Source organism: Geospiza fortis, unplaced genomic scaffold, assembly GCF_000277835.1.
Source record: "Geospiza fortis unplaced genomic scaffold, GeoFor_1.0 scaffold181, whole genome shotgun sequence".
NCBI classification, from domain to species: Eukaryota; Metazoa; Chordata; class Aves; order Passeriformes; family Thraupidae; genus Geospiza; species Geospiza fortis.
The window spans coordinates 75,013-85,357 of NW_005054412.1; the positions used below are offsets into that span (position 1 = coordinate 75,013).

Here is a 10,345-nt window from a genome sequence, read left to right on the forward strand (position 1 = left end):
AACTTTTCTTAAAAGAGGAAAGTACTACAGAATTATGTGATATTCACTCACTGGATAAAATTCTGTCATTCTTCCTGCGTAGAAGTAGTTCAAATTGGATATCTTATTAGTTCTATATTTTCCTAAAACTTTGTGGTTTTGTTAATGTTCCCTGATGTGATGTCACAGGTGCCAGGATCCCATGAGAGAGTAGGGTTACCTTCAGAGCTCCCAGCAACTATAAGAGCACATTTTGAAGATAAGTTTAAACAGAGATCTGGCCACAAAGTCCAGGTAAATCCCAGGACATTCCAAAATATTATACTAAAAAAAAAAAAAAAAAAGTCACAGAAATGCATGTTAGAATTGCTGATTTGATTGACAGCATCTGTGTATGCTGTGTCCCGTGGTTATTTTTTTGTTGGATGGCTTTTTTGTGTTGTTTTTGTTGTTTAGTTTCTTGTCAAGCACCAATTCTGTTACTGTAGCTTGCCACATTTCAAATCAGCATATTTCTGAAGTCTTAAAAATTGTGATATAGCACAAGTATTCCAAAGCCTAGTCTGATGGCCATTTAATATGTCTGTTTTACATAGTAATTGTGAGGATCTAATTGACAACTATATTTAATATAATTGCAATACTGAGTCCCCTGTCCTGTTAGAGAATCCATTTTTGCTCCTTAGGGTAGATCTTAGAAGTCTTGTTGACTGGTTTTCTTTATAGTGTCCCAGCCTGTGGCATAACTAAATTACATCTGGAACGTAGTTTGGGTTTTTTAATAGTTTTTTTTTTTTTGTTTTTTACCTATAGCTGTTCATTGAGGCTGCTGCTCAGCCCTCAGAGTGTTATGGTCACATGCTGAAGATATTTCTTGAACCCCGAGATTTCACATTGCTGTCAAGCAGGAAATGATGATGTAGTACATGTTGGTGATACATTGTTAACCTTCTGGGTAGCAACCTCCTAAGGTTTCATCTACTCTTTCCTGTTAATGTTGGTTTTACTACATGTCCTGGTTTAGGGCAAATTTGGTAGAGAATCTCCAAAGGGGAGCCCCTCCAGTAAGCAAACCCACACGGCCCCTCCCCCCAACCGGTTTGGGAAGAATTCCTCAGAGAGAAGTGGAAAGAACCTGTTTATTTAACAGGCACAGCGCCCTCCAGCACACAGAATGAACAATACCGAATGACACCACTCTGAAAAAGATGACAAATTCAGAAAGTCTCTCTTGGGGGTGGTCGCTCTGTTCTCAGTCCCTCTGGCACAGGGGTAGCTGCTGCAGGCCACAAGGTGCAAACTCTCAGTGTTCCCAGGTCCCAGTTTGGAGCAGGTTCAAGTTGGTCAAAAAAAAAGGAAAGAAGAAACAGTCCAGGAAGAAATTTGGACTGTTTAGCTAAACTAGCTAATGAGCAGAAGCAAAAGCAAGCAGAAGCAAAGCAGAAGCAAGAGCGAGAGAGCAAAGCAAGAAGCAAAAGCAAAAAAGCCAAAGCAGCACCATGTACTGCCCTGTCTCTGTGTCCCGACAGCCATGGGGGAGTAGCTGATAAGAAAACCTAAACAAAACTTTCACTCTTCAGAGCCAGTCTTAAAGGCACAGAACATAATATCCAGCATAAACAGAACACATGAATGGGGATCATAACACCACTCTAGGACACTACAACATTCAGCATGTGCAATACCGTGCTTTTATATCCAGTAAATATTTCACTGGGATTTAAGAATTACCTGTAATAGCAAATACTGTTCTGTATTGTGTATTCTGAGCCTGTGGGTTTAATCTATAAATGCTCTCATTTACACTCTTCTAGACTAAACAAAAATGTTTTTTCTTTCTGTCATTAACTAGCAGTGCTTTCAATCTTTGAAATGCTTGAGGGGCTTATTTACTTTTACATTGGAAAAGTTCTCTTAACAAAAACTTAAACATATTACATTTTTTTGGGGGTTTCTGTAGTTAAAGTTTAATTATATGTTGTCTGTGAACTGTGTAAAGTGATGTTACACATTTTAGAAGTGTTAAGCAGCCTGTGGTAGTGGTTGCTGTGTTTTAATGATTAACATCTACTCCAGAAACAGTAGAGTTTGACATGAAGTAACAAAGAACCTGGCCACCCAGCCTTAAATAGGGGTCAGTACTGTGCACAGTTTGATGTTTTCCTTGGCTGTGCCAGTCTGAAAAAGCAGCAACAGCACACAGCATGAATAATCTCCTTTATTTTTGAATTTGGGAGGAGAGAATGAGGAACAAAACAACCTCAACAGCTGCATTCCTTTAGTGTAGCTGGATTCTCTAAACAAAGACTGCAGTTCCCATGCTGAATAACAAAAGAGTTGACTTCTGTCTGAGAAGATAAAAATGAGAGATGGGCAGTCTCTTATCTGTTTTGCTGGTGAACTAGTAGTGTAAATTTTCCCTGCTTAGTTATTTGGCCATATGGCTGCATTGGCAAGCAAACCTTTTCATTGTAGCTGGATGAAAAAAGTGTACAAAAAAGCTGACCTGATAAGCTTTTTTGGATGTCTAGAATTTTTGTGGAAAATGTAATTGAGTGTTAAATTTAGCTTGAGTTTCTGTACACTTACCCAAGGCATGCACAACTTTAGTATTATTTGACAGTGGATGTGTATGATCTAAACCAGAAATACTGAGGATATGTTGCAAAGTAGATGCTCAGATGTTTGCTTTCACTTGCCAGCCTTCTGAAGCCTCTAGTGATGCAGTTCACTTGCCTCAGACTGTACATATCCAGCCACAACCTGAAGAAGCAGAAGATCAGAAAGAGTTACCAGAATGGAGTGAGAAAGTTGCCCATGGAATCTTGTCAGGTACAGCTGTAATAAGGGGACTTGTGTTAAACAGAAACTAATGTTAGTGACATTTAAATAGTATTTTCACCTAAATGCATGGGTGCTGATAGAAGCGGAGTGATCAGAAGTAGTTGTTCACTATCCCAGTGTTGATCCTCTAAAGGATGCCTTGATGACCCTTATAAAAAGCATGCAGAATATAAATCCATTGCCAACAGTTTGTTCATTGCAGATGAGTTTGCCTTCTCGTTTGACTCTATTAGAATATCAACTGCTGGGACTCAAACCACTGTGACAGAACAATTTTACCCCTGTATGAACATATATTATAGCAGGCATCTGTTGTGATTTCTGCAGATAAACATGTGGGTTTTTTCCTCTGAGAACCTTTGGAATATACTGATGACCAACAGGTGATTGTACGTGAATCTGCAAGGAGGGCTAGAGGGTTGGGTTTGTATGTTTTCCTGAGTGCTAATAGCATTGAGATGTGCAGTTCTATCAATTCTAACTCAGCTGGTGCTTGCATATCCATGAAAAGACTGAGTATCTGAATTAGGCTGACGTTTGGATGTGGGCTGGCTGTATTAAATAAAATGAATGTAAAAAGTGGTGGTATAGGTGCAGAAATTACTGCAAGACTTCTGTGCTGTCCCATTCAGGGGAGAATATAATTGCAGACTCCAATCAGGAATGTTTCTAAACATTACTGTTTTGCAGAGGCAGAGGAGGGATAGATGAAGCAATTACAGTCCATAATATTGTACATACTAAGAAAAACAATTTTTGCCTTGAAGGTGCATCTTGGGTAAGCTGGGGCCTAATGAAAGGAGCAGAATACACGGGTAAAGCTATTCACAAAGGAGCTTCTAAACTGCGAGAGCACATTCAACCAGAAGAAAAGCCTGTGGAAGTCAACCCAACTGTAGCAAAGGGACTTCACGTAGCAAAACAGGCTACTGGAGGAGCTGTGAAAGTCAGCCAATTCTTAGGTAAAAATTTCCATTTCATAGAATATAATATTTTTGCCTTAAATAATACAAACTTTGTAAAATGCAAGCTGGTTTCTCTAGCCAGTAAACTAGAGGAGTTACTGACTTGATAAAATTCAGAGATCAGTAGTTTGTGCCTCGTTACCACCTGCAAGAGACATGCTTTAAGGCTACTACATATTACTTGGCCTTGAGACATCCTTTTCTTTCCTAAAAGAATAGTCTGTATAGTCTTAAGTTTGACATGCTTTTGAAAGTTTTAGACAGTTAATTCAAAATGTTGTATCTTTTTTTTTTTTACAGTTGATGACCATGTTTTTAAAACCTCTACTCTTACTGGTTACTAACATAAGTAACAAGAGAATGTGAATATTTTTAAACATGCACACCTGAAACAAGTCTATCTGACTATATATAAATATCAAAATAGAAATGGCCTGGTATTCAGAGATGCTTGGAAACCCTAACAACTCACAGTAACTTAATTTTGTTATTTATTTGGATATAATGTTTATATTTACTGTCTAGTGACTCATCCAAGTTTAAAAGTAAATGGTGCTGATCTTATAAAACTACTTTGAAGAGTTGGAATGCTTGTAAGAAAGACTTCTACAGAAGACAAGTCAGGAAAGCAACACCTTATTCTCTATCTACAAATTAGAGATAACAAAGCAGTTTGTTGAAATCTGAGTGTGAGATGTGTATATGTGTCTTTTAAGGCACTTTTTATTCACAAGCCAATGTTACTTGTTTCTTAGGATTTGCAGCTATGTAGAACCTGAAAAATAAAGTTGCTTTGTATCAGTCGGGCACTTACATGTGGATTAAAGTCTGTCTTTCATATAAGCATATTTAAATAGAAACATCACTTAAGACTTCAGTGAAACTTCCTGTTAATCATGATTAAAGATTTTTAAAGAAGGATGTTCTATGTTCTCACTAAATAACCTGCATGCTATTGTTTTATGGTAGTTGAAGGGGTGTGTTCTATAGCGAGTTGTGTTGGAAAGGAGCTGGCTCCACACGTGAAGAAACATGGCAGCAAATTAGTTCCAGAATCCCTAAAGAAAGATAAAGATGGCAAATCTACTTTTGATGGTGCTCTGGTTGTAGCAGCAAGTGGAGTTCAAGGTAATAAAAATTCCTTACACTTTTTAAAATTACATATTTTTAATGGTATGAACTCAAGCTGATTGTTTCTACAGGGTTTTCAACAGTGTGGCAAGGTTTAGAAAGTGCAGCGAAGTGCATTGCTAAAAGTGTTTCAACTGAGACTGTAAAAACGGTCAAACACAAGTAAGTTGTGTTTTTATTGTTTTCATTTTCTATAGCACACTGTTATTGTCTCTGAATACTGGCAAAAAAAGCTTATGAAAGTGCAGGGAAGCTAACTGAAATGCCTCCTTTGCTGTAATTATGTAGCACATGATAAGGTGGTAAGCGCACAGTTATGAGGATCTCTTGTATGCAAAAATCTGAAACGAGTAAATTATTGTAGGAAGTATTTTTTTAGTTCTTTATAGAAGTATTACAGCTTCAGACTGTCTTACAAACAATGTGCAGATTCATATCTTTGCTCTATTATATAATATCATTATGAAAAAATTACTGGTTTAAACCTCTGAGCTCTAATCCTGAATTTATGCAAACTTAGCTAAATTTGTGAAAAATTAAAGAACCTTGTCTGTCAGCAGGTTTGGCTAAAGCAAGGCAGTACAAAAATTAAGAAAATTTTGTAAGGAAATCTAAGGCATGTATAGCAATAATAGAACAGCCTCACTTGCAGAATAAAGATGTTCTTAGAAGAAGATAGTGGGGGAAGAGGACAATAACATTTGGGATTAAGATGATGATATTAAGTTGATGGAAAGATGAAAGCTGTATGCATGTGGAGAATAATGGAATATATTGAAATAACTGAAACATGAAATGCACCCCTCACAAAAAGGGCAGTAGATTTAATAGAAAGTGAAGAGTAAGCAGAAGCAAGCAGTTTAAATGGAATTGGTGATAAGTGTAGCAAAAGAGATATTTAAAAGGATTGCTGAAAGTGCATACAGGCTACAAGCCAATGGTAACAAGATAAACATCAGCATACAGTATTAAGCAGATTGGCATTTGGGATTGTATTGTGATGCATTTCAAATAGGAGGCTAAATAGCAAAGTTCTAGTCAGTTGTGGTTTATTGCTGATTTTTTTTTTTTTGCAGTAGGAGTGACAGGAGAAATTGTACTGGTACTCATTTCACATAAATTCACATTAATGTTTTTGTTTTAGATACAAATATAGGAAATATGGAGATCAGCAGACAACAGACACTAAGAGTGAAAAACAATAAGTAACTACCTGTTGTAGCTAACTGCAATATGATTGAAAATAGTTGATATGGAATCTTTAAAATCTATCCTTATAATTATACTAAAATTTTACATAATCTCCCTTCTGTAAGTTATTTTTTATTTCAATGACAGAGATGTCTGCTGCTCAAAATACCTGTGAAGGAGCTGAATTCCACTTAATGGAAACAAAGCTAAAGGAGCACCATCAGTGTCTCTAAATTAAAAAAAAAAAATTAAAATTTAGCTGCAGTACCCTTGTGGATGGAATTTTAAAGAGATGCTCATCATATGCATGTTGATTAGAATGGGTGGGAAAATGTAGCTTCAGAAGTAATGTGTCTGCCAAAGTTCCATGCTACTACCTTTTTTAAAACTATTTAAATAAATGCAGTGTATATATCTGCACAATTTTTTAAAAAAGAGTTAAAAATTATGCACTTCAGGCAGGCAAACTAAAAAATCAGTTATCAGACATTAGGAAGTTGTTACTTTTACTGTACTGGATAAGCTACAATTGTACTTTAAATGAGGTTACTTATTTTACTGATGCTGTACTGGCTTATGATGTTCCTGACATGAAAATAATCAAATTGACAAGTTAATCAAACTGACAGATACATCTGCTGTGAGATTAATTCTCTGACCTGCAAATGCAATGTTGATGATTCAAGGCTGTTGCTCTATCAGAGAATTAAAGGCAAAACAAAAAACCCACGAATTCTTTTTATTCGGTCTCATTGTTAGTTCCAACCACATGCTCTGGCTGCTCTACTGATATATTATAGATTTCTTGGATTCTTTGAAATTCTTTGCTTCTCTCTATTTTGAGGTCCTCAAAGAACCTCTTGTCATAACGAGCACAGGGAAAAAGTAACTCTGCTGACTGCTGGGATTCTGATGCTGCCAGGAATACTTCCCTTTGCCCTGGTTTGTCTGACTTCAGTGCTCTCTGGAGAAATGTCTGGCTACCCAGAACAGTTGGAGTTACTCTTGTCCTCCTTCATTGTGCTCTCTGTGCACAACTGAGTCCTTAGTGTGAGACTGCCAATTTGCCCACAAAGAAGCTGGACTCACAGCCCATGGGATAGACCAAAGGTTTTTATCGCTTCATAATTTTCATTGTGTCCTCAAGACAGTTTTGTTTACCCTTTTGGAGTTCTGTATGATGCAGCATTCCAGGTGGGGGTCTCAGAAGAGAAGAGAGGGGCAGAATCGCCTGCTGGCCATGCTGCTTTGGATGCAGCCCGGGATACAGTTGGCTTTCTATATAGAGAGTGTAGGATTTTTACCTGAGAACTAAGGTGAAAAAGATCCTTTAGTGATTGCACAAAACTTTTCTCCCCTCCCTTCTTATCATTCTATAAATAGGTTTTTAGTCCTCAAAATTAGAGGGAAAAAAGGGAGAAAGACTGGAAGTGTTCTTGAAGAAAAAGAGAAGGAACATATTGGTATTTTCAAAGAGCAATTGATCTGATAGAGGAGCAGCCTTTATTCAAATGGCTTCATAAATTCTAATTTTATTCTTTAGACATTTGGGCACTGTGCTTATTATTTTTTCTTGGTAATGCCTGAATTTTGCCTCTCAGAAGAATTCCAGTGAAGATTAAAATAGTAAGTATACAAATCTACAAAACTGCTCTCTTTCCTTAGGTATGGAGAGGATGCTGGTGATGCTACAGACAACGCTATGAATTCTGCAATCAATGTTGGTGTTACAGCATTTAACATTGAAAATATTGGTATCAAATCTGTTGTAAAGAGAACTGCAAAGGAAACCGGCCATGCTGTGCTAGATGAATATAAAGTATTGGATAATGAGAAGAAGGGTAAAAAATGAAAGCAATTAAGTACTTCTCAGAGCCTTACATTAGAGATTAAACTTCCTATTTAGAAGTAACTACACTGCTCATCTGACATGGAACATAAGTCACACTGTACTTTTCAAGCAACTGTTACTTAATTTAACAGGAAAATGTAAAAGTAGGAAGAGCATTTGAAAGAGGAAAAATGAAAGTTGTCACCTCCTTGTTCAGTACAGAACAAGGGGTTTAAACAACTGGATCAGGGCTTTAGGCAACTGGAAGTTTGCAGTTCATATACTTGCATCTTGAAGCACTTTTTCAAAATAATATATGGAATAATAGATTAATATAGAAATAATATTGTGAATATTTTTGTAACACTTTATATTTATAAAGAGGGTGGTGATACAGAAAGAGTAGGATGGCTAATTCTGGAATAAGTAAAATTACCAGTTTTGGCTTTATTACTATCCTTAAGAATTAGTTTTACTAATGAAGCCTTGTCTTATTTAATATGCACTACTAATATAAGCATTGTGTTTCATTGTTTCATAGAGAATTTCTCTTTTCACCTACAAAAAAGCTGATCTTACCCAAAGTTCATACTAGGAGAAATGAAAGACGAACCTCAGGTAATTAGGTAGTCATTCCCTTTCAAACTTTTGTTTCCTCATCCAGCATATAAGTAAACCAAAGATACCAAGTATTTTTTCTAAAAGGGGGTATTTACAGTTCTAGAAAAACACATTTTCCAGTTCACTTCATAGGGAATATACAAAGATTCTTTGAAATTCAGGTTTTTATGTAGAGAGAATAAGTATGGTTTTGCATAAATTAAAGTAATTTTCTGTGAAAATATTAGAGGGCACTGGGAAATTCTATGCATTCTGTACTTTTCAGCTGATCCAGAAAGATTTAGATAGTATATCATGACCTCATAATGGAAGACTCCTAATGTTTGAACAAATAGTTCTAATGGTCATCATCATTATTCCATTAAATTGATAGTTGCACAAGGGTGTGAAGTGTTGAAAAAGACAATGAAGACAAACCCTTTAAATTAAGAGTTGTATAGAATAGACACTTCTGTGTAGATTTGTCATCCCATTTGTACCACAGTATAAAATAACTCAAGATGTTAAATCCTTGAGATGCTTTGACACTGCTACTTATTTAACACTTTACTATTGAGTTTTAAAGCTACTTCACATTTTAATATTGGCTGGACCTACAACAGGCAGAATGCCAACAGCTTACAACTTATCTCCATTTCATGTAGATGGAGAAAATAACTATAAATTGTTGTTGGCAAGTGATATTTGTAGTAGATTGAAAAAATACAGTAACAACTACAGTCTGTTAGAATGGTAATAGGTGCATATTTTGTGGTGGCTACTGCAGGTGTGTGCTTAAAGTGAGAAATGTGAAAGAAAGGATCTAACCACTTGAAGTGTAACTTTGATTTATGCAAATAAAGATAAAATCTGTGCTTGACCTTTTTATGATATGAAGCTACTATATGGATCCATAAGTGGAAGAACTAGGACTTCTTCAGAAGTAATAAAATAGCAGTATTGGGGTGTATATATAGTATAAACAAGCTCATCAACTAGAGCTTAAATATTTCAAACTAATAAGTTCCATCCAAAGTACACTGCAACAATTTCTGTTACTATAGTCTGCCACTTGCCAGCTTGTGTAACCAGCAAAAGCATTTTTTGTTGCTATGAGTTGTATTTACAGTAGGGATATAGGTATTTGTATCTTCTTTCTCCCTTGCATTTCAAGGTTTTGCATATAGCTCATACCGTTCAGTTTCATCTATAAACCATCAAAGCAAAAAGTTGCATTAAAACAACAGTTAAGATCAAGGTGTTACAGTCTTCAAGAGACCACATTGGAGTACATTGAGGAAAAACAACATTTAAATGCCATCAGTATCAGGTAGTGGTGTCCGGCTTAACCTGCTGTTGTTCTCTTCATGTGTATGTCTTTCAAAATGGATTAAAACTATTTTTTGAATGATGCCTACCCCTTTTTACAGTTTGTAATGTGATATATCCATGATCTTCCCTTTGACGTTGTTCCAAAGTTTAGTTAATTTTTCCAGCTGATAGTATGATGCTTGAACTTACCTCTCTTCACCTGCCACTTCTTAGGCCCAGGGCAGCAACTCCATAGGCTTCTCCTCCATTCTTCCACCATACACAACAGCCTTCTCACATTTACTGCCTTATCTCAGCTCTCCCTTTTATATATTAAGTTCCCAAAGCCTCCTGTCTTAGGCTGGCTTTCTATTCATAGCTTGGTTTTGTTTCTTTGAACATCTTTTGACACATGGAAGTCCTAGAAATTTTACTAAGCCATGTAGTGTATTAGCTACTATGTGATTTCCTAAGGCATTCTTACTTCCAAATT

At 36.3% G+C, this 10,345-nt stretch overlaps 1 protein-coding gene across 2 annotated transcripts in view; it reads left to right on the forward strand.

Annotated features, from left to right (window-relative positions):
- Positions 1 to 9,953, forward strand: part of SPART (spartin) — a 12,980-nt gene extending 3,027 nt beyond the window's left edge. The window contains exons 3-8 of one of the 2 annotated variants that reach the window (XM_005426351.2): positions 169 to 273; positions 2,682 to 2,811; positions 3,591 to 3,785; positions 4,758 to 4,916; positions 4,991 to 5,081; positions 7,776 to 9,953. In XM_005426351.2, the coding sequence (XP_005426408.1) occupies positions 169 to 273; positions 2,682 to 2,811; positions 3,591 to 3,785; positions 4,758 to 4,916; positions 4,991 to 5,081; positions 7,776 to 7,962 (867 nt within the window). In that variant the 3' untranslated portion in view covers positions 7,963 to 9,953. The remainder of the gene's footprint in view (positions 1 to 168; positions 274 to 2,681; positions 2,812 to 3,590; positions 3,786 to 4,757; positions 4,917 to 4,990; positions 5,082 to 7,775) is intronic. The other variant, XM_005426352.3, reaches the window with a different exon arrangement.
- Positions 9,954 to 10,345: the final 392 nt, after the last annotated feature.